Below are 25,312 nucleotides of genomic sequence, written 5' to 3'. Positions count from 1 at the left end.
TAAAGGTAAAGGGACTCAAGGAGCTTCTAGGAGAGAGTTAATGGGTAAGGAGAGCACACTGATGATTCTTGGATACAGAAAAACAGTGTATAAGTGGAGGGAAACACTGACAAAGAGAGACAGGGCTCCTGCACAGTGGGTTTAGGAACACGTGCCAAAGGGCTGGCCCAAGGAACAGAATGAGCCTGAGGAAAGGAAGCAGGGGTGCAGCCCAGTTGGCCATAAAGCATTCCCAGAGTGAGGTGGGGTGCCTGGGCTGGAGGGGGCTATTTGGAGAAAGGATCTGTTCCCAGAGCAAATTTGCTATTTATAACTGAGGGACTGTCATTTGTTGGCTAGAACCCTCCAAGAAATCCTCCTCAGAAACATACGGCTTCAGAGATTTTCCTGGGATTGGCCAGCTGGTCCTGTCCTCAAAACTCAGTAGGGGGCAGTGGGAAAAGACCCTGAGCTTCCCTCTTCTAGTTCCGGGCCGGCTGTTCTCAGTCTCAAATATTTGACTTCAAGTGGAGAAACTAAAATGGATTTGGCTAAAGCATTTCAAGTTAGGTCACCTAAACACAGGCATTCTGCTGGTTCAGCAGTCACCTTCCCTAAGAAATAAGTGCTCCACGCAAAGGGCCAACATCACAAGCTGTAATGCCTATGCTCACTGCAAGCCCAAGAGCCTCAAGAATTGGGGACTCTGGGAAGTCACCAGAAGTGGACAAAATAAAACTGGCTTTTCTTGTTTGGACTCCTTCTTCCTTCCAGTTCTGCACAATGTGCATCTGTTGAATGGCCCACCCTGCAATAAGATTTCTTTCATCTGTATTTACAAAACTGTTTACACAGATGCACATACCATCATGCGCTGACAAGGTCTCAAGTCTACGGAGTGAAAAGGGAAAGATCATAGGAGGCATTTCATAACCAAAGCACAAGAGGACTTAGTGATGGAAACAAAGGTAGAAAAAATCCGGCTTAGTTTCACATTATAAAGAATGCTTTTATCTTATCCATCATACCAAAAGAGATTTAACTGCATTTGAGATTGAATCACATTAAATAACCAATAAAAAAGTAGATCTGAGTATTTCTGTATTTTCAGAAAGTTGCTAGTGACACATCTTCTGGTTTCCTTTGCTGATCCAGAGGATTCCTTTGGCTGAGTTATTTTTACAATGGTGTGTCAGAGCCAGTTTGCACTGGCTTATTGTTAAATTTTCAGAAATACTGTGAGCCAATTGTTAAACACAGGATTATTAAGAATTAAATGATGTCAATGTATAACTTTCTAAAAATTATATTAAAAACAAAGACAATAAGTACTCAAAACTCACCGCTTACAAATTATTTTACTACATCTTACTACTAATTATGCTCTGGAGCTTAAGTCTATTTTATCTAAACAGCAGAAATACTAAATAAAGGTATCCTACTACAGATCTCTTTCTGACTCGACCTTCAGGGCTGTCACAAAGACAGCTTGGAATCGGAATATTTACATCACAGACTTATCAAATGCTACAGATGACGTCTTCTGGCTTTTGTCCCATCAAGCCCATTGTTAAACATTTCCCAGCACACCACTGGCTCTATATAATTACAAGGCAGAAGGGAAAGGAAGGATGCTGTATACAATCAACCTGTGTTTTAAGCTGTATTATTAAAAGTGCTAAAGGTACTCCAATATTTTATTTAAATATGAATTCATCTCTAGGAGTCCAGAATTATCCACTGCAGCAAACTCCTTAGCTCCACGTTCTGGCTCTTGCCTTCCTTCTAAGTAATAATAATTCAGTCCCTATCTCTTTACTTTATATTCGAAGTGTCCAGGGTCATGCATCTAGTGACATTAAATATTCATCACTTGGAAAGGATGGAAAATAGTTTTAATCAAGTAAGTTCTATTCTGCAAAACTATGTACAGCTAAACCATTCAATCTAAGGTAAAGAACCTAATTCCATAAGCCACCTACTAAAATTAGTCTCCTAACTTTATAGAACAAGTACACACATATGCTCATAAAAATGGGATGATCTGATTTAAAGTTTAAGTGAGGCAATTTAATTCAGGCAAAGCGAAAGGGAAATGTTCAAATGTCAGTATATAGATTAATTTTCCACTTTAGCAACCAATTTAAATGTTTATAAAAGGAATGTTTATAAATGACCTTCTCCACAAATTATTTATAACTACAGATAGAGCAAGCTCTTTCTAAAAATATTTTGCAAAGATGTGCAAAATTAATATGCTCACCTTAAATCTACCATAGGTCCTAAGAATTGGTAACAGGAATTTCTTTCAAGATGCTAATAACATTAAAAAAAAAAAAAAGTACTTGCAGTTTACCTGTGGTCCATGGGGTAGCTGCTGTCTTGTATGGGCTGCGAAGGAGGGAGGTGAGCTGGGAAGGTGCGGTCAGGCTTCGGAGTGTGAGTGGAGTTTGGAGATGCATGATGTAGTGGGGACACTGGGGTGCTGGACGGTGTTGGGGGATTGGAGGGCCTCATTCCCACTTGTGGCTTCTGATCATAGGCACTACCCGAGGAACAAAAGAGAAGAGCACATTTGTTTCTTTGGAACGATTAAACAATTTTTCTTCCAACCCAAGAAAAGCAAAAAATATTCCAGGCTCAAGTTATAAGAAAGTGAGAATTTTAAATCTATTGGTTTTTTTGTAATCCTAAAACACATAATCTTTAGAATCACCCAACACTTAAGCAGAGAAGAGGATAATCAATATATAACTCGGTATCAGCATAAAGAGAAAAATGTGTGTTTCAATTACTACACAAACAACTTTGCATATGGAAAATCACTAAGAGAGAAGTGGAACTATGGAAATAATTATTGATGTATCTATTCTTGATATGCCTTCTTAAGCAAGTTGGATAGAGCTTTCCTAAGTCATTAAATATTTCTGATATTATCATTGTTCCATATCACATAAGATTTTAGAACAAGACACTAACCTCAGTTTCATAAGATGGAGACCATTCCTGGCTTGCCTTTATTTGTGATATAATTTTAAGAAGGCATTCCTTTTGCCTTATTTTCATTTTTTTATATAAAATAAATGATGCCTGGCATTAACTTCCTCACATGGGATAATAAAGAGTAATGAGGCAAATTAAAATGTCTCTGATATAGTTAAATTTTCTTGGAGTATAAGAATAGGTACAAAATGAGGTTCTTAAAAATAAAATCCTATTATCATAGTCTAACTTCTAAACACAATTACCAAAGAATAAAACGAGTAAGCCTGTTTTTACATACACTATGAATTTAAGTTGCTTTCCTGTGTGTAGCTCTTGGGAATATGATTTAACGAATTTTCCTAATCTAAAAACTAATTTACTGAGAATAAATTTTACTAATATTACTGAATAAGAAAGGTATTTCTAGGTTAAAATAATATATTTTCTTTCAAAATAAAAAGCAATTATCAATACATAGTTTTGCTTCTTAAAAAAGAAACATTCTTTTTGGATTAACTTATGTAATAATTTATTCAGTTGCCACATCTATACCACAGAATTACATCCAAGTGCAAAAATACTTCACAGAAGTGTAGGAGTGTGTGCTGGGTAAGTCAACTGTTGGTTTTAAAACAAAGTCAACAGTACTCATATTATGTTTGGTTCTACCTATTTCCCTTACCAATATTTCTGAATGAGAAACCACCTCTTCTACAAAATAGTTTGCCTGTCTCGTGCCCTATAAAGAAAAAAAAAAAAAAGATCTATCTTCTGCCCTGGGACACTACTTTTTTTCCTCTGTGAAATACTGTATTGAGTTATCTTGTTTGTATAGAGATGGAAGTACTAGAATTTAACCCATACATTGCTGTGGAAATTATCGGTCTCCAAGAACCTCAAAATATTCAGGTGAGGAATGTCAGGTATGTCATCCAAAGCAGTAGCAATTTCACAGTTACACGTCTGATCAGTACCGAAATGCAATGACAATTCTACATATCTGGTTCATTAACTTGAAATTTTTCAGTATGTTAAATAATTATTCTGTGAATATACTACTCTAAAAGAGAGAATGCAAAAATAAAAACACTATAAATAAAAGTCAGATTGATCAATATGATTTTTAACTGAACTCAGTATGCTTTATGCTTTAAGAGCTTCTACAAGAGATCTTTTTAAATAAAAGCTTTGCAGTTTTAAGTAAGCTGGCTCATAATTCCAGGCTCTGGTAATCTTCCTAAAAAAGCATATATAAAAGACAAGTTTATAAGAACAAATAGCAATAGAATATCCCAACACTGGTCAGCTGCCATGAAATTGCACCATTCTAAGTTTCTTGAATCTTATATATCTTGGATATAACACTACATGCTGCAAATAGATGAGAAAATAGAACACTTTTTGGATCATAATGTATTATGAACTTGAATCTATGTAACTTCTAAAACTGCAAATATTTGTAGTCATTTTTATAAGTTTCCAAATGAGGTCCTTTTAAGAACTAAGTTTCTACTGTAATTGAGAATAATGATGCTCAATATACAGAGCCAACTTCTCCTCATGCAATTAGAGGACAATATGAAAAGTAACAGAATGCAATTTACTATGAAGGGTTTTTAATGAACATATATGTTATCAAATCTTCTAACAAATGAACAAAGTAATTTTACTGCTCCACCCTTTATTATCATCAAAAGGAACAACTGGCTTTTTAATAGATAATAGCCTGTACTAAGCCTTATAAAATTCTAACTTTATTGCAATTCTCCAGGAACACATCTTATAGATCATCTGCAAAGCCTGTCAGATAACTAATGTACTGCTCAGACCTGCCAAATGTTTCATTTTTTTCTACAGACTCTATCTAAAGTGCATAATGCATTCATTCTAATGAGAACTTTCAATAGCTGTTCATGCCAAGGAAGACCCTCTTTTCAAATCCAGGATGCATTACTACAGTAGAAAAGCAACTAATGATTTGGATGAAAATTATTGCTTTAAAATGATTCTAAAAGGTACGATCAGATAGTGTACAGTTCTTCAGAGTTTGGCTGAACACATTACCTAATTAGCTTGTTATCTGCTAAAGATGTAATTCATATAAAATAGAACTTGAGAACTGATACTATTCTGGATTTTTAGTTCTAATTAAAACCACCACCCTCTATATCCACCTGATGGCTTTACCTGACATTATACAGGCACTTCTCTCCATAGCTGAATTTAAAGGGCTGCTCCTGACTGCAGGCAGACCCAAGTTCTGAACATGGACTGTGGGGTTCCTTCTTGATTTTCAGTGGTAGGCCATGAAAAGCCACTAGAAAACAAAACAAAAATATCCACACAAATTAAATGTAGTTAGAAATTAAGTAATCTGTTCGACTTCTCTTGGTTAAAATGTCACTAACATTTCATACTGAAAAAGAAAAATCACATTTAGTGAATTTCATGGAAGAAAGATTCTAGAGAATCTCTGTAACTACATTCTTTTTCTGCTTTTACTGTTTAACAAAACGCATGCTTGAACTCTCATTACTTAAAGTGAATTACTTATAATTTGCTTAGCTGTATTAACAAAATTAGAAGCTCAGTTTTCAGAAAGTTTTAAAAACATTTCCAAAAAATTCAGTGATTAAAGAAGAAAACTGATTATCTAAGAATTAAGTGAGGACTAAAACACAATTTTCAGTGTCTTTGAAAGGAAAATATCTTGAGCCCATCAATAGTAATGGTTTCATGGAATGGCAATTGAACTATAAGAAAGAAAATCAAAGTGCAGGTCCAGTGGTAACTGATGAAAGTTTGGGCAAACAATTCAATGTCTCTGAGGCCAATGCTCATTTATAAAATAACTCTGCTAACTCTACTTAGAAGAATTATGAGATAAAATGTGAGAAATATGTGAAAATGATATGTCAAATGTAATCTACCACAAAATAATTCTTCTGTATCAAAGGCTATTTTCTCCTTTTTCATATGACTTAATGGTTATACTTATATATTAATGCTTAATATAATATAAAGATCATATAAAATATGAAGGCTAGAGGAATATGTATGTTTGGGAAGAAACAGCTTTAAAGCCAATACATAACACTATATATATTTTCATTCTTCTTTATGAAATTGAAAACAATTCCTGTTAGAGATCCTATTAGAAGTTTTAGTATAAAAGGAAAATTAGTAAAAAGATACACATGAGAATGGATTTTATTTTCATGTATGATATACACAAATGATTAATCAAGAAAGAGACACAAGAAGAATAAACATTTGGGAGATTAATTCTAACTCCTTTAAGAATTGGAATTAAAACACAAAATACTAAGTCTGTATTCTATAAAGGACAGTATGACAAGAGAAACTTCATGGTTTATGATGCCATTCAATCTTGATTGTGACATAACAAGCATTATAAATCTGTACTCGTTTGAATGTCGTATATAATTTAACATAATAATTTGATATCAAGAACTACCAAGCTATAGGCAAATATATGCTACTTGTTAAAATACATGTATATGATTTTGAAAGAAATGTTCTATGGTATTCAAAAGCCATCTGAAACATTGTAGAGTATACATTTGCCAAAGAAATAGGCACATTTCACCTAAATTAGTTATCTAAGAAAAATTTAACAAAAAGTAATAAAATAATTCCAGTGGATGGTCTATTTGAAAGTATTTTCTTGATATACTCTGAGTTTAACATGCCTACTTAAAATAGAGAGTAGAGGAACAGAAACAAAGGAGAAATTACATGTGTTTTCACATGTCAAGGGATTCATGCTCACTAACTTTAACAAGTCAGAAGTTATTGAGACAGAAGAGATATGAGAACGTGAGGACTTGTTAGGATTCTAATTGGAAAAAAAAACTATAAAAAGGCAATTTGGTAACAAGACATCTAAATATGGCCTGGATATTAGATATTTAAGAAATTACTGTTAATTTGTTGGATGTGATAACGGAATGGTAATTACACAAAAAAAGATTTAATGTTAGAGATTCATATAGTGTTTAGAGAAAATAATTAGATGTCTGAGATTTTCTTTAAAATAGTCTAGAGGGTGGCTGGGTGGCTCAATAATTGAGTATCTGCCTTTGGCTCAGAGCGTGATCCCAGAGTCCCGGGATGGAGTCCCATATCAGGCTTTCCTGTGTGGAGCCTGCTTCTCCCTCCGCCTATGTCTCTGTCTCTCTCTATCTGTGTGTCTCTCATAAATAAATAAATAAAATCTTTAAAAATAATAGTAAAATAAAATAGTCTAGAAAAATGTATGAAAGATGAATCAAATTAGAAAAATATTGATAAATGTTTAAAGCTGATTGATGGGTAGGTGGGAATTCATTACATTATTCTCTTTACCTTTAACTCTCAAATTTGCATGATAAAAACTTTTTAAAATGTGAAAAAATCCACAAAAGATTTAAAGTAGTATTGAATAAGAAAATTTTCTGCCTGTGTGGGTTTGTGTACTGCTTCTTAGAATGACAAATATTGTATGATGAAACCACTGACTATACATTTGTTGCTTTCTTAACAAATAGTTTTCAACTATTTACTACTTCTTTGAACATATACAGTAAAATGGTATGCCCAAGTTCAGCACTTTGGGTTACGTATTGGGTTTTACACTTTTCTTAAGAAAAAGCAGTAGCAACACATCAGGAACTCAATTTGTCATTCAAAGTAGTACCAAATCATTATACCTGAGAGACTGCATCTAACTTGTATGGATAAAATAGGTGAGACTTCAAGAATAAATATACAGTATGATATAAAGTGTATTATATTTATCAAAATACCAGATCTATCACAAACTACTATTATATCCAATAGTAGTGTATCTTAAAAGTCTTTGAGGCCTTGAGAGAGAATAGGGTTAGTGAATGGGACTCTAAAAGCACTAACCATAAAAGAGAATAACCTACAAATTATGCTTCACTGAGATTAAGAACGTCTCTTCATCAAAAACACTATTAAAAGACTACAGAGTAAGCCACAAACTCCAAGAAGATGTTTTCAATAGAGAGATGACAAAAAGTTCATATTCACCATAATAAGAATCACTACAAATTTAAGACAAAACAAATGACCCAATTAAAAATGGTCAAAAGCCTTGAACAGGCAGTTCATAAATCGTAAAACAAACAAATGAACAACAATAAAAAGCCTATGTAAAAAGGTATTCAACATCTTTACTTATCAGGAAAATGCAAATGAAACCACATAAGATTATCATTATACACACACTGGAATGGCTAAGCTCCAAAAGACTGACATTACCAAGTTTTGAAGAAGACCTAGAGCCAACAGGAACTTTTATATATGTTGCTGAGAGTATAAATTGGTATTAGCACTTTGGCAAACTCTTTGGCAGCATCCACTAAGGCTGCAATATAAATGTACCCATGACCCAGTCATTTCACTATTAGGGACAGATCCAAGAGAAGGGACTGCATATGTTCACACAAAGCCATGTCTAAGAATGTTCATGGCAGCTTTATTCAAAATAGCAAAAACTGGACAAATTCAAATGTTCGTTAGCAGGAAAATGGGTAAATGATTCATGGCATATTCATACAATGAAATACTATGCAGGAACAACAATGAACAAATTACTGACTCATGTAAAAATATAGATGGTCTCATAGATGTGGAGTGGAGTAAAACAAGTCAAACACAAAAGAGTATGTAGGAGTAAAACAAGTCAAACACAAAAGAGTATGTAGTAAGTTCATTTCAAGAACAGACCAAACTGACAGTGAAAAAATTCCCTTCCATTGGTAGATGGGAATGTTAATCACTAAGAAAGGGCAATAGTAACCTGCTACAGTGCTGGGAATACTTATACCTTGCTCTGAGTGCCACTTCTATGAATGTACAAATATGTAAAATTCATCAAACTGTGCAGTTAAAAACTTACATAATAATGACAGCATATCCCAACTAAAATGCTAAAGAAAATATGAGGGCAACAAGCAATGCTACACAACTTAAAATACTTGAACATGTCTGGCCTCTTCTTCCAGCAGACCCATCTGAGAATGGATCTTAGAAGTGTGTTTTATTTTTAACTGGACAGGATAAATCATTCCAGATGAGTCAGGGGAGGAATGACAAATCTGGGGTGCCATCAGGAATGGTTGCTAGCATAACGGTAGACTCCTATCAAAGTATCTACTGATATCAACTTAGAAGAAAAAGTACTATCCATCCTAGTGAATACACTGCCTGCAGCTCTACTGCTTTCAGACTGGTTCCATGAGCTTCCTCAATTGACTTAAGATGAAAGGATGTAAGGAACCCTCCAAAGCTATCAGAGGCAAGTTGATCCCAAATCTGACCAATCATAAAATTTAACCAGGTACTTTTGAGAAAAACAAAACAAAACAAGACAGAACTGGGACTCCCAGGCCTGAGATGTTATAGGTTGAATTAGGTCCCCTCCAAAATTCATGTTAAAGTCCTAATCCCAGTACAACTCATGATGTAACCTTCTGAGAAGATTAGTTAAGATCAGGTCATTAGGGTGGAATCTAATCCAATATGATTCAAGTCTTTATAAAACAGATTTAGGATATAGAGACCCTCACAAAGGACAATGCCACAGGAAATAAAGGCAGAGATGCTGTGATGCTTCTACAAGCCAAGGAGTGCCAAAGATTGCCAGCAAACCACCAGAAGCCAGGAGAGATGCATGGAATAGCTACTCTCTCACAGCACTCAGAACTACCCTACCAATACCCTCATCTTACACCTCAAGCCTCTGGAACTGCGAGGCAGTAAATGTCTGCTTTTTAAGCCTCTCAGTTTGTGGTACTTTGTTATGGCAGCCCTAAACAAACCAATACACCACTCTCAGAGGTGATGATTCATTAAGGCTGGGATATACATCAGGATTCTGTATCTTATAAAAATTTCTAGGTGATTCTCCTAACTGGGCTAATTTCAAATCCACTGTGATGCTTATCCCTACCTGGATCCAGTGTGTGTGGCACTGAAATAGATCCAGTACTTGCAAAGACTTAAAAAAAAATAAAAAAAAAAATCTAACAACCTCTTTCTATTTAGTAGATGCGCACACTTGAGGATTTTCACAGGTTCTCCAAATCCAGAAGTTTGGGGCTCCCCTACTCCTAACATAACTCCACAACAGGAATGTGTCTCTAACACATGCAACGTGTGTGGGCCTCTTAATCATCCTGGGCCCTCGGAACTGTGATTTTTTTTTTTCCTAAATGTAAAACAAATAAGTAATCCAGTGAATTTAAGTTGGCTTGGGATTTTTAATTGCTGTGAGGGAAAAAAAAAAAAAAAAAAGGCGGGGGGGGGGGGAGCCAATCTGAAGATCTCCAGCACTCTGCACAAGAACCACATGTGACTTTATTCTCCCCATTTTCACTTTCCATCTCTTTCTTCCTAGAGATTCTAGATCACCAAAGTGACTTCTCCTATTTATTCTTAAGGGAGGATAGTAGGAGACTCCCCCCAGGGCTGAGCCGAGAACGGGTCGGGTGTTTCTTCACAGGGCTGAGAGGCTGAGCGTCTGCTAACAGGCAGTTTTCCAGCTCACTGGCACTGGCACAAGTGAACGCAGCACATTCATTTTGTGCAATTTGCTTTACCTTCCCACATGGAGTTGGTGCATGTAAAAGGCTGTTAAGTACTAAATTATTCCTTATCAAATCACCATCATCTGGAGTCATGATCAACACTAATTAAATTACTTTCACTGAACACGGCTCCAGCCTGCTGCCGGGCTGCTAGGTACATTTCATTTCGCTGACTGTACGGACCTTGCTGGGTCTGACACAGACGGTGCCACGCATCTGCATTGTTTGTAAGTTTTAATTAAAGTGAATCTTTCTGTCTTCCACCGTGTCAAATTGCGGGAGTTAACTCCTTCATTTCATTTACAAAGAAAAGATCATTCAAATAATAAATACCATGTTCTATCTTTACCCCTGACTTTGGACAGTTCGGAAAACACATCTGTCAAATCTGCAGCCTCCCTCAGGCATTCCTCAGGGGCGTTTCCAGGCAAACTTTTATGACCCCCGGCTCCTCCGGACAACCAGATCTTTAGGAGGAGGAGCCGCAGAAAGAGTTGCAAGAGCTGCATCTTGCATTTTTTTCTTTGATCGAGGCTTGACCTTTAAAACCACATCTTAAGGCTGACTAATGATGACTGGGTTCTTCTAATGGTTAAATTTAAGAGCTCCAAAATACCAGGACTTTTAAGAGTGTACTTCCAAAATAAACTTAACGACTTCTTAATTTTAAAGTTTACTTGGGGTTATGGTACTCATCATAAAGGATTGGTTAAATTAATAATGGTTTTCATTTTAGAACTATGAACTGCAAGGCATCATCTTGCTTCCATTTTTTTTTTTTCCTGTCTACATTCTAGACAGAGGCAAAATCTTGTCCTTGTTCTACTGGGGCGCAGAGATGCCCTCCACATTTCTAAGTGCCAACAATGCTTATATATAACCATGTCTTTGGTTCAAAGTACATTTGAACACCTTAAAACAGAGATGATGATAATGAATTTAAAAATTCACTCATAGGAGAATAATTTCCTAAACAATCGTGACACTGGAACATTTTTCTAGCATTAAATTGAAAACAGACCATGTTTGTTTTAATGTACTGGTTCATGTTAGTCTGGAGAATAAACAATTTAATCTATACATTGAGTTTCTGCTTATATTTCTAGAGTGAAGATGATGATGTCTTCTGATACATTTAAGAAAGATAATATGTTTAACTATAAGTAGTGACTTATTGAACTGTGCTTGAACTTAGAATCATGATAGAAAACTCTAGCTACAATGCTTTTTAAAACCTTCAAATTTATATAGTATTACAAAGTTTTCAAAGAATCTTCATCTACTGTATTTGATTCTCATCATTCAAGACAAGAAGGACCTTTATTATACCTCCCACTTTTGCAAACATTTTTCAAAAGGTATAAAAAAGCTAAGCTTAATACCTATCCAAAGACCTAGGACTAACTTATAACAGGTTAAGAATAAAAAGCCCTAGACTTCTGATGACAACTCTTGAGCACATAATTCAAATGTATTTTGAATAAACACAATTATTATCCTTCACACACATAAGCCCCACTATAACCTCCTATCAGATGTTTATCCATTCATTCTTTCATTAGTTAATTCATTTACTATGGCCTAGATACGATGCCAGGTGCTGAGAGGAGGAAAGACGATAAAGCTATAGAATAAGGATGAATGGTAAGACATTCTTACCTTCAAGAACTCAAAGAAGGCCAATCAGAGCTTTATTTTGTTTTTTAAAGTGTTTTCTCTAATAAAGATATTAGCCAGTGTCCTTTAAGTTTGAGTAATTCATATGTGTGGAATGCATGCTTACATATATATGACTTTAATAATATATTCATGCCACTTGTATCTAAAACACTTCTCAGACTATTCATGCTTACTGCTAGGCATTCTGCTTTCTTTCAATTTATTACTGTGACCAAAAGCATTTAAAAATTCACACCACTCATATGGAACTAAGGAAAAATGCTGCTATCCAGCCTCTAAAGCTTCCCCTAGAGTCTGATAACCAAAATGTCACAAGTGATGGGTCCCCTTCTATATGTGGACAGTGAATATAATTACAGTGATAAGTTGCCTTGGCTCTGACCTTTCACTCTGCTTTCTTCACAATCCTTATCATAAGAGTGAAATAGTGGAGCAATTTCTGTGAGTACAAAACAATTTACTCTGAGAAGAGAAACCCATCACATTTTTAATTACTTCTTCACTAAATAGAACTAAGTCTTTGAATCCAATCTGTAGGTTTAAAAAATTTTTTTGAATGTGTAGTTCTTAAACAAAAATAACCTAGGAATACAGAGCCTTTTGATGTTGAGATTTCTGATCTGCTCAAAAATTCTGCTTTAGAATAATCTACTTTTCAATATTCCAGAACAGGGGTTGCCAAATTACAGCACACGGCTTCCCACCTGTTGTGGTAAATGAAGTTTTACTGGAACACTGTCCCATCCTTTCACTGAGGTGTAGTCTAGGGCTCCTTTGAAGCTACAACGCAGTATTTGTGACAGAAACCCCATGACTTGCAAAGTCTAAAATATTTACTTTCTAGGGGCACCTGGGTGGATCAGTTGAGTATCTGACTCTTGGTTTCAGCTCAAGTCATGATCCCATATATTTACCATCTGACTCTACAGAAAAAAAAGTTTGCTGACACTTGTTCTAGATTATGCTAGATTATGGTCTACAATGAAAGAGGAGAAAGAAAATGTAAAAGTGAATGGTTAGAATAGTGACACCTGCTACTGACAAGGTTTAGGTAAATTAGTTAACAAAGGCCCATTGATTTGCTTTATTAACTCTGTTTACACTGACTCTCAAAACCAAGTATGCAACCCTATGCAGCCAATTTATAGGAATATACATGAACAAGATGAAAAATGACATGTTGTTGAGTCTCTAAAACAATACAAATTTATGTTATTTGAGGAATTTTAAGGCATTTACATAGACCGTGGTTATGTATCATGTATAGTTTTTTACACTTGTCTACAAAATATAACTGAGAAAATCAAAACAAATCATCCCGTGGACACTAAAGTGCTTATAAAAAAAATACTTTCACTTGGCTAAGCAGCAAATTAAAAAAAAAAAAAAAAAAAACAACACTGTAAAAGTGGAAAAAAAATCAATGGTATACATAAATTAGATTATTTAAGACCAGATACAAGCATGGCATGAAAAATGCATGCAGCCTTTTATACAAATATATGTAGTTGGGAATACACTCACTAGATGAAAAGCATTCACTTTAAGTTAATATCATTTCAATTTCAGGTGATAAATGGATGGCAATGACCTCAATTAGTACTCAGTTAAATTCCAGAAGCAAAGGGGAAGGCCTGTGTACAAATAAAGACAATAGTGTCACATGTTCCGTATATCCATCTTCCAAGAGACACAGAAAAACAGAAGGCACTTCTGCTGCAACTGAGCCTCTCAAAGAATCTTTTCCAGTACATTTACCTCTTGCAGGCCCTCCCCGCCCCCACTGTGCACACATACCACTCACAAATACACGCACCAACATCCATTACTAACGGACCTAATCTCAGATATCAGCAGAGTGCCTTTATGGGGCCATTAAACCATTTCTCTTGTTTACAGTGCCTGAAGAAAGATGTGAATTATGTCTGTGACAAAACAAGCGATAACATTTCTAAACTGCTATCAAAATGCAAACTGAAACACATTTAAGGACAGGGACCCTGATTCGAGTTTTCATGATTTTCCATTATTTGCAGCTTCTGGAAATACATTCAACTATACTATTTCCAAGACAGGAATTTAGACTGTAGTGCAGCAAGGTGATATTTATTTTTTTTCTTAAATAATACTCTTGAAGTGTAGTGGTTATTTTAGAAAAGATGATATAATGTTTTTAAAGGAATATTACCAGCTGGCCTAGGTCCCAAATCTAGTTTGCCCTCTGATGTTATTTTGGCAATATACAAGATGTCACTTAGTTATAATCAAAAGGCAAAATAAGGGAAACTCTCATTCTTGTTATGAATCTAAGAATTTTTTAATTATAGAGCATATTAGGTAAGATCCAGTTTTAGGGATTAAGCTAGTGTTTGTACTTAGAAACCACTATACTAAAGAAATCACAAGTAGAAAATAGCTGATTGGGTAACAAGATTTTTTTAAAAAAGAGGAGCTATATTTATTAGAGGAAGACAAATGATCATGAATCTGTCCATATCTTGCTCCTGGAAATACATATTCAGCACCTGCAAGGAAATTTCTGGGCAGGCTGAAAACCAGAACTGAGCTCAGAGAAACAATGCATTTCTCAGAAGAAGGTATCAAACTATTTTTTTCCCTAATACCAAACTCTTCTATTGGTTTCAGTGACCACACATTCTATTGCAGATTCTTGAAGGGTCTCACCGGGGCTGCTTCTGAATAAAAAGAGATGTACTTGGACAAAGTCCGGGAAGTGCTCCTGCACCTCACGGCCCCATTCAGAATCAGCAATTCACAGACTTGGAAACCAGGGCTGCAGTTGGAAGCCACAAGTCCTCATAATCTACAGAATAAAACCTTCTGATGTTAGAGGTTCACAAGAAAGTTATTTCTTAAAAATACACTTAATTCGACTTTCTCTACATTATAGAGTGCCATTATGCCATCTTAATAGGCAGAAGAGAATGGACAAATCTTCTGGGTTTGGGCCTGTGTTGCTTCTCTTCAAAATATAGCATTGATACAGAGATGTGGCCAACTCTTACTCACCTGAAGGTCATTTATCTACCAGTCCTGATTATCTAAACCACAGATTGCCAATGTTTCCATTTGGCTCATGGAATGGTTTCAAGTAATTTCTTATTGCAATGCTTTTAAAATCACCTTCAAAATCTCTTTCTGGTTTAAAAATCCAAACTTCTGGCTTCTCTAGGGAAAAATACAACATCCAGCAATACTGAGTCTACTTTCCAGCCTGAAAAGCAGGACAGGACTTAGCTGAGCCCAGTATCAGTTGCCTCTTTGGACACGATCTGCATTTTCCTATTTGCTGCAGTCCCTATCATCCCCACTACTCCACATCCCATTATCTCTTGCATGAAATTTGCTTCAGTCACTTATATCCTTGGCATGCGAGTTTCCTACTTCTGGAGAACACATAGGAAAGAAACCAAATCACTTCTAAACAACAAAAATACTATAAAACTCACATCACTCTGTGTGTTAGATACTCAGGTTCTCATTCTCCAGCAATAAGGCATAGTGGAGGAGCCAACAGACACACCAAATCTTCCACTGTTGCTGACCAACTATAAGAAGGGGCAAACCAGTTAACTTCTGTGTTTCCCTTTCCTCATCTATTAAATTAAAAAATAAATTAAAAATAAAAAAGGAGATACTAATAGTATCTGCCTCACAGAGTTGCTGATATGATTAAATGAGCCACTATTGTAACAGGAAGTACTCAATACTGTGAGCCATCGGTGCTGTCATCATTCAAACCGATAAAATCAAGAATAGAGCATAGACATCATTCAGAAATAAAAGAACAGAGTGGTTAAGAGCATGAAGGCTTAATCTTGGCTTTGTTATGTACATGCTGAATGACTTCTGGTAAACTGAGTAACTGCTTACGTGACTCAGTTTCTCCCTATGTAACATGAGACCTTCCCCTTGGGGTTTGTGTCAGAATTGCCTTAGGTGAGGCACACGAAAACTTAGAAAAGGACCTGGAACATGGCAAATACTCAGTAAATGTCAGTCACTATGGTTATTAGTTCAACCACTTCCTTTCATGGAGGTTAAAACAAGACTCGAGGAAGTAAAGGGACATTCCAGAAATATGACTACCACCCATCCAACTAGTATGTTACTACTTCTTTTTCGTTTTAAGATTTTATTTTATTCATGAGAGAGACAGAGAAAGAGGCAGAGACATAGGCAGAGGGAGAAAAAGGCTCCTTGTGGAGATCCTGGTGCAGGACTCAATCCCAGGACTCCTAGATCATGACCGGAGCCGAAGGCAGACACTCAACCACTGAGCCACCCAGGTGTCCCTATGTCATCACTTCTATTTTGCCCTGTCCCCAATTTTATTTTGCGCTCATTACCCATACACCAAGAGCAAAAACAAATATTACATATGGAGAAAAGTCTGACAGAATGAAAGAGCAAACAGGGTGTCCTGGAAGAATGAGCACTAAGATCAGGAATCAAATACAGCTGACTCTTGAACAACACGTGTTTGCACTGTGTAGGTCCACTTATATGTGGATTTTTTGACAAATACAGGACAGTAGTGTATTCCCTGGTAATTTTCTTTAAAAAGTAAGATTTATACGACAAGAGAGAGAGTGTGCACACAAAGCAAGGGGAGTGATAGGCAGAGGGAGAGGGAGAAGCAGTCTTCCCGCGGAGCAGGGGCCTGATGCGGGGCTGGATCCCAGGACCCTGAGATTGTGATCTGAGCTGAAGGCAGATGCCGAACCAACTGAGCCACTCAGGCACCTCTCTTATAACTTTCCTAATAATGTTTCCTTTTTCTCTAGCTTTATTGTAAGATATAATACATAAAGCATAGAAAATATGTCTTAATCAACTAATAACAGAAGGTTTCCAATCAATAGGAGGCTATTCGTAGCTTTGGGGGAAGTCAAAATTTATATATGAATTTTCCACTGTGCTGAGGCTCAGCCTCCCTAACCCCTACGTTGTTCAAGAGTGAACTGCAATATCTACCTAGTTCCCACCTTACCCGTAATTAGCTGTGGGCTCATGGATAAACTGTACAGCCTTTCTGGGCTTCCATTCCTACCTATAAAATGAAGACACTAGGCTAAGCAATCTTTCCTTACAGCTTTAAAATTTAACATCTGGGTGTAAGTACCTGCTTACTTACTGTCAGAGTGAAGAGGGAAATGTAAAGACTTGATAGAAGAATTCAAAGGGCCTAACATTCTAAGTCCATATAGAACTCCACACACTTCATTAATAATTGAGGGCATTGCTGCATTTTAGCAAGTAGTAGTCAGTGAAATTTATAATCATGAGCCTTAATCATCACGAAAAAGTAAAATTAGGTGTAATCTACTATAGTCAGAAGGGAGGGTATGTAATGCATATTAGAAAGGTGTATAGGCGGTAAGACAGCATTTTAAAATGCTCAGTGCTTTAAAAGGTGTTTCATGGACCACCTACTTTCCAGCTGATGCAAGTAATATGTTATTATATTAATAAAACAAAAAGTAGAGTCAAAAGACAGAAAGTCATATTCCTAATTGTAAAAGCATCACAGGCACCATTAATTGAAAAATAAAGTGAGTACAGATCGTATTGATTCATTCCTCTAAATTTTAAAGCCCAATCGTATTCTAATAGGACTTTAGTAGTAGTGGCACTAAACGATCCTCATCTCCACAGTCTAATTGCCAGGAGAAAGTGCTCTGGGGGGAAACTGGTCTTTCCATCTGGAAAAGGGTAGGAATGGGGAAAGGAAGGCCGAATGTATGAACAATCCAAATCTAATCAGTTTGCATTTTGCATTGGCTTCAAATCAGATCTTCCTACCCCTACTGGTCCAGTAGATGGAAAGCAGCACGACACTATTTTTTTGGAAACAAATTCTGTACAGTGAGCCCAAACATACAGCACTTCATATCCAACTGGCAGGAATAAAACCTGAACAAGCTGCAGCTATTTGAGAAACAGATCTAATAAAATGAAGTAAAGTTCTGAATCAAGATGCCTATCCAAATCCATACCTCTCAAAAATTGCTCCACTTAATAAATTACCTAATTATGACCTTTATGAATATGGAAAACACCTCTAGTGCAGAAACTGTTCCACTTCGCTTTAATATGGATACTCTTTAAGCCCTACAAAGTTATTAAAATAAATATTACTTCTCTGCCTAGCAATTCTGTAATTCCTTTCTAATAATGCAGAATGTTATTTGGAAAAGACTGGGCAGTACTTACTATTCCTAGCTGAGGAGAGGCTGAAAGAGCCCATCACTACCTGGTGTTTCTCGGTCTAGCATGAAGAAGTTCTGAGGAATGCTATGACAGATGGGCCCTGCATAATACCCAGACACCAAGAGTGCTTTGTCCGGTCACAGACCATGAAAACAGGTCCTTCCCATAGGAAGAACATGTTAAAAAACAAAACAAAACAATGGTAGGCATCCTCTATCTTGCATCCTCTGCCCTCTCCAGGACAAACCCCAGAGTGCCACCCTTTGTAGACTATCAATCTAGAACTCTAACAAATAGTTTAGGGAAAAAAAAAATCCACTGATGAAAAAAGAAGAAGAAGAAGACAGGTAATAGCAAAGAAGAATCAGTGTGACTGGTAACATCCAGAGATATTTACTAAGATGTAAGAAGTGATAAATGTGATCTTTAATTTTCTCTTTTTATTACATCATAAACACAGGAGCTCTGACCTAAAATTTTACACTAATTACTCCAGAGTCCATAGTAACATAAAAAGACAAAATGAAGATAACGTTTCATTGCCAAAGAAGACTGCCAAATACTAATCTGCCTGTCATCACTTTGGAATAATAATTACTAAAAAGACCAGTAGTTTCTAGGGTTTGTAAGTTTCACTAAGAACAAGTATTCAAACAAGTAAGTTTTTTTTATGAAATAAAGTATAACTCTTGTATCCAATATTATTTTAAAAGCAATGAAGAATTAGTGAAGCAAATAGTTGCTTGAATCAATTTATTACTGTGTTCTTCAGAACTAAAACAATATAATTCTAAATTTAGAAATCATCTCACATGCCTCAGATGATCTGAAAGAGTCTTTAAATAAGCCCAGAGATAAGAAAAATGGTACACAGCCTTCAGAGTCCACCAAGCCAACTGAAACTCTAAACCTGCACACCTCCCTGACAAAGCTAATAAAATTCTATTATTGTTCCACTTCCTCAAATGTTTGTGGTTTACTTGTTTTAATATGTAAAACCCTAAAAAGGATATTTTCATTTTTAATTTGGTGAACCTGTACTGCTTGGAAAATTCTAGTTTCCTTCACGTTAGTGAATCTTCACATTTCATTCATAATTTCAACATATTTTTCTTCCAGGAGGTATGTGAAAAGAGCCTGTAATTTGCATGGTCTTAAGTTGACCACGTCAGTACTCCAGTACTAAAATAACACACTGGATAAGGAAGAAGCAACACTCAAGTGCTCAAGTACACCTGCAGCATTCTGATGTCACGCACTGAAGACATGATTGAGATCAATTCAGTTATTATTAGCCACTTGGCTCCTTGTTCAAAAAGATCCCACTGGTAGACAATCAAAGTTGAAAATATGTTCTGAATACCAGAGCTAGAAAAGTTTGCCCAAAAAAAGCAAGCCAGCTGGCTAGCACGAAAAAAAAAAAAAAAGTACCTTTTCAGTAAATGCCAATAAAACTTTACAGGCTGCCAAATAACAATGATAGAATAATTACAAAGGAAACTTTGCAATTTTCATGACAGTAAACACGTTCTTAAAAAGAAATTATCTGTCACCTGGCCTCAATTGTTAGAGCTGTTAATACTAGCTAAGGTAAATCCTACAAAAGCAATTTATTTGAACCAACTATGAATTTGTCACAAAAATTTTATAATGTCTTCCCTAAAATAAATTTTTGGATTTTCATTATTTTTTTAAAGATTAATTAATTTGAGGGAGAGAGAGACAGAGAGCGAGAGCATGAGTGGGGGAAGGGGAGCAAAGGGCGGGAGGCAGAGGGAGATGGAGAATCAGACTCCCAACTTAGCAGGCAGCTTGATGCAGGGCTTGATCCCAGGACCCGTGGCTCATGACCTGAGCCAAAAGTAGATGCTTAACCTACTGAGTCATCCAGGCGCCCCTTAGATTTTCTTTAAAAGTAACTTGTTATATTAATTTCAATGTATATTAGAGCTCTTCCCATGAGGAACCATCATTTCTACAGAAAAGCTTTTGCCCATCATAAAAAATGTTCATTTAAACCCCTCAGATTAAGAAGCCTCCCAAAAGGAAATGGGAGATAGAAGAGATGTAATAGTAAAGACTATGACTTAGAAGCCACATTTTAAACCCCAAAAGAGTTTATAAGAGATCATTGTGCAGGGGGAGAAAAGATTTATCGATATTACTTAAAACATTTAGAAAAGTGCATTTCATTCTTCATACAGCAGATAATATTGATATTGGCCAAATTTTCTTATAAAAGTCCATGAGACTTTCTTATAAAGACCCACCACTAAGTACCAGTGTTTGCTTCCTCAACTGTGACAACACCATCATCACCTTCAGACATCAAGCAAGCCCTTTTATTCATTTCTTAGCAATATTAACTTAAAAACATCTACAGCTCAAGAGTTATGTCAGAATAATGAACTGTGAGAAGTCTCTACTGACACAAGCTCAGCCTTCAACAATAAAACAAGAAACAACTGAATGGTTATAAAGAAAACCAACCCAGGGAGTTATGCATAGGCTTAACCACGGCCGTAAATCCCAAGAAAACTGTCACTGGGACAAAGAGTTTTAAAATTATATTAGCATTTGGTGAGTAATTTTTGAGATTTCTTAACATTCTTATTTCTTAATAGATTGTTTCCTTTGAATACAAGTTTGTTTTAAAAAATGTGTTATGTGTTAGATTAATTTTTTTTTTCACCTAGTGGAACACATCTCTAATTTTTGACTGGCATAACAGCTGGGAGTTACAAATTACAAATGAATAAGTCAGGTAACAGTATTTCATAAGCAGTTGAAAAGATTGTTCTTGTCCACCTTTACAAACTTTACAACGAGCAGTTATTGAGAAGTACTCTAATCATGGATAAATACTTTAAGCTTGTTAAGTCTGATTTCTCTACCCTGAAGCCCAATTTATATTAAAACATATTTGGGGTACAACTGGGTGGCTCAGTGGTTGAGAGTCTGCCTTCAGCTCAGGTTGTGATCCCGGGGTCCTAGAAATGAGTTCTGCATCAGGTTCCCCGCAGGGAGCCTGCTTCTCTCTCTGCCCATGTCTCTGCCTCTCCATGTCTTTCATGGATAAATAAACAAAATCTTAGAAATATATATTTATAGAAAATTACAATTCTATTTGATTTAGTTGATATGGATCTAGGAATATGCAATTATTAGAACAGCTCAAAATATAAAATCAAGTTTTATGTCACTATTCTTTAATTATAGAGACTTGTAACTAAAGACATTTTCTTCATTTTCACTCTATTTATAGTATTCCAGAAAGGCGTCTTAAATGTGTAGAAAATGATCCTTAAATTTTTATTAAACTCTAGAGAGTTCTTGATGTAACTTCCTAGCTAGTAGTTCCAAAGATGCCTGTTTCTGTTCTGTCGACTCTAGAGCCTCTCTACTGCACTATCATACAAGTGCATTCTTGAGGCTTCAGAACAGGAGAAAACTCCTCATAATAAGATCATTGTGATCCTTCAGGAATCAAGCCCTGTCTGATGGCAATCAAGACAACTCACCAGTTACTAAATTTGGCTCCGTAACAATAGTGTCATGGCAACATTCCAATGTATATTTTTTTACTTTGAGTTGCCAACTGCAAATAAGGGGAAATCAGATTACCACATTAAACATAAAATAAAAAGCGTAACTAGGTAGCAGTGTTGTACAGGTGCTATTGGAAACAGAAAATCACAGTACGAAGGCAATAATATTTGAAGATTACAAATCTTTTTACTTCTGTCTTCAGCACAGCGTTTCATGGTGACATTAAAATACATACCAAATCCTACTCATTCTTACACAATGCAAGTCTTTATGTTATTCAAAATATACAAATGTACTAACTAGGATGGAAAGTTTACATGTGATTTGATTTTCACATAAATTTCACTTAAACAAATATTGCATCACTAATCCTTGTGGGTTTTTAAAATTTAGAGGTAAGGTATATATAAATGGATCTGTATTCTTCAATGAAGCATTGTATCCAAACACTCAATGTAGTCTCATATTTAACTGCTTTCGTCTAAATAGTCAAACCTGTATTTACTGCTGTCAACCTAAAGCACTATTTAAATTTCACCTTTTGAGACCCTCCAATGTTACCAGCATGCCTATGCGAATGAACAGGTATTACAAGGCCTGCTGTAGGTCATAGGTTATAAAAGAATAATCATGTTTCTGTAATTTAGTGATCAAAGAGGATGATAAGCAATGACAACAGAAATCTTCCAAACCCCTTAATGGTTTACCAACAGAACACAATGCAGTAAACTCATGAGTAGAATGGGTTTCTTTTTTACATTTCCCTTTAATTTCATATTCTAAAAAACACTCTAATTCTTCAGAACACAGACTTCTGCCTTCGGGTCTGCTGTTAACTCCGTGTATAAGGGGACCAGTAGGTGTGTCAAATACTGTAGCCAGATGATATATGCAACAGCTTATATTAGCACTTAAACACACAAAGAAGATTTATACAATCCTCCTTTGTAATTGATAGTTCCAAGAAACGAGAAAAATATGAAGATGAAAGAGTCCCTCTGCTCTCCTTCCATGTGTGCAAATAGAAATGAACTTTGGAGAAACACATGGATACCACCTGCAAAACGACTGTGTGATCACAAACATAATAGGCCTGGTTTGCATTCTCTTTCTTGCCCTTTGAAGTTAATAGAAGCTTTGTAAATTGAGGGTGTGCACAGGGCTAAAAATTAAATCAGATAAAGCATGATTCAAAAAGAGTCTTCCCTTACAGTGCATGCATAAATTCTTAGCCAGTAAACATTTGTTTGAATTACCACATTAGATTAAACAAACAGAATTATAAAATTTCTGATATATGTGCATTATGTTATTTGTTTTAAATATAGTTAACTACAGTGTGCCTATATGCTAAAACACATTTGCCCCCCTCCCAAATGTATTTTCCCCTTTGGGTTTTTTTTTCTCCACTTTCTCTTGCTCAATAATATGACATCAAATTTCATGCTTAGGAATTTCCAGGCTGGCCCATTTGTTCTTAGGATAAATCCAAAATACATCTGACTGACTTTTGCTGACCCATAAAAATTGACTTTCTCTGACCTATCAAACTTCATCTCCACCACTAGCCAACGCACATCTCTATCTCCAAACACTGCTGCATTCTCTCAAGGGACAGAGAATACACCTGCCTATTTCATAGCAATTAACACTTGGTCTTTATCCCACCTAATAGGTCCTCCCTTCATTACTGTATAAATCACACAAATAGTGAATGTGGTAAGCACAGATACATTGAAAATTAGACACTAAGGAGGATTAAGTTCCATTTCTATAACTAACTACTCAGGTACTAACTTTTTGTCACCTTGGGCAAACTATTTAGCCCTGACCACCTTATTTTGGGCACACAGCTTCATCTGTAATAGTGGTTAGGAATGTAAACTCCACAGTTGTATCTGCAACTTGGTTGCTGTGTGACAAGAAACAATCTATTTAACTACTCTGGGCCTCAATTTTTTCACCCTCCAAAAAACGTAGAATAACTCCCACTAATGGGGCTGTTGTGAAAAGCTTAGAAGGGTTTAACAGAGCATCCACCAAATAGTGAGCATTATACAAATAGGAGCTATTCTTACCCACCAAATACAGAGATACTGGGGGGATAATTTCTAGGTTCATTTCATTTTGAACCATTGATGAGTCTGGGTTTCCACTTCAGGCCATGTTTAATTTTCTTTATGAAGCCATTCTCAACTATTCCAATCTCTGTTGACCTCTTAAAACACACACACACACACACACACACACACACACACACACACACAAACACACTATAGAAGTTACTGTCTATACCATTCATTTAATTTGTAGTCAATTTTTTTGTTAATATTATAATAACAATGGTATTAAGGAGCATCTGGGTGACTCAGTTGGTTAAGCACCTGCATTTAGCTCAGGTCATGATCCCAGGGAACTGTGATAAAAGCCCCACATAGGGCTCCCTGCTCAGCTGGGAGCTTGCTTCTCCCTCTCCCTGCCACTCCCCCTACTTGAGCTCTCTCAGTCAAATAAATAAATGAAATCTTAAAAAAACAAAAACAAACCACAATAGTCCTAATAATTTTGAATGTCCTGACTTATCCTATCCTTGTTTCACATCTATGGCATTCTTACTACTGTGAGCCTCTCAATAAGATGAGGAAATGGAAGTATTCAGAGATAAAGTGACTTACCAAGGTCTCAGAGCTAGAAAACAGTAGACAGGGGGCAACGGACTTCAGAACCTGCACTCTTAGCTGCTATGTTAACTCCTCCCTCTAATGTATCCTACCTATCTCTATCATGTTTTCTCCTCTTCTCGAACTTCCCAGTATGCTTTTTGAAGTCAGAAATCATTTGTCTGGGAGAGGTTTAGTTTTGTTTTGTTTTTTAGTGTATATGAACTGTATCCTAATTTAATAAATATTGAAGTATTTGTCTATCTTTATCTTGGCATTTCAACTATGCAAGTAATGTATACAATTATTTAAATGGAATGACTTAAAACATGGCTTAAAAATGGTTAGATCTGTCGGACCATTTTTTTTTTCTAATTGTGAGTTATGAATAGTCATGTGTGTTTTCTACAGGGCACTATGCAAAGACAAGCTACCATACAAACTAGAGAAAGAACTGGGTCTTTCACAAATTTGTAAAGTATATGCTGCCACAACTGTAGTGTTTCCTCCTTTTTGGTTGGTAATGGAGCAAAATGGAAAGAAGGCTAATGATTACTTTTTGGAGAACAACTGACTCACTATAGTTATCTACATTATATATACTAG

General features: G+C 35.9%; 1 protein-coding gene across 11 annotated transcripts in view; it reads right to left on the bottom strand.

Moving 5' to 3' along the window:
* The window catches only part of ETV1 (ETS variant transcription factor 1), a 96,441-nt gene that overhangs the window by 41,451 nt on the left and 29,678 nt on the right, over nucleotides 1-25,312 (bottom strand). For all 11 annotated transcript variants that reach the window (XM_072783965.1, XM_072783967.1, XM_072783964.1 and 8 more), the window contains 2 exons: nucleotides 5,152-5,281; nucleotides 2,336-2,524 (listed from right to left, as the gene is read on the bottom strand). In XM_072783965.1, coding sequence (XP_072640066.1) covers nucleotides 2,336-2,524; nucleotides 5,152-5,281 — 319 coding nt within the window. The remainder of the gene's footprint in view (nucleotides 1-2,335; nucleotides 2,525-5,151; nucleotides 5,282-25,312) is intronic.

This window comes from Canis lupus, chromosome 18, assembly GCF_048164855.1.
Source record: "Canis lupus baileyi chromosome 18, mCanLup2.hap1, whole genome shotgun sequence".
Classification (NCBI taxonomy): domain Eukaryota; kingdom Metazoa; phylum Chordata; class Mammalia; order Carnivora; family Canidae; genus Canis; species Canis lupus.
This window is presented reverse-complemented; position numbering and strand designations above follow the sequence as displayed.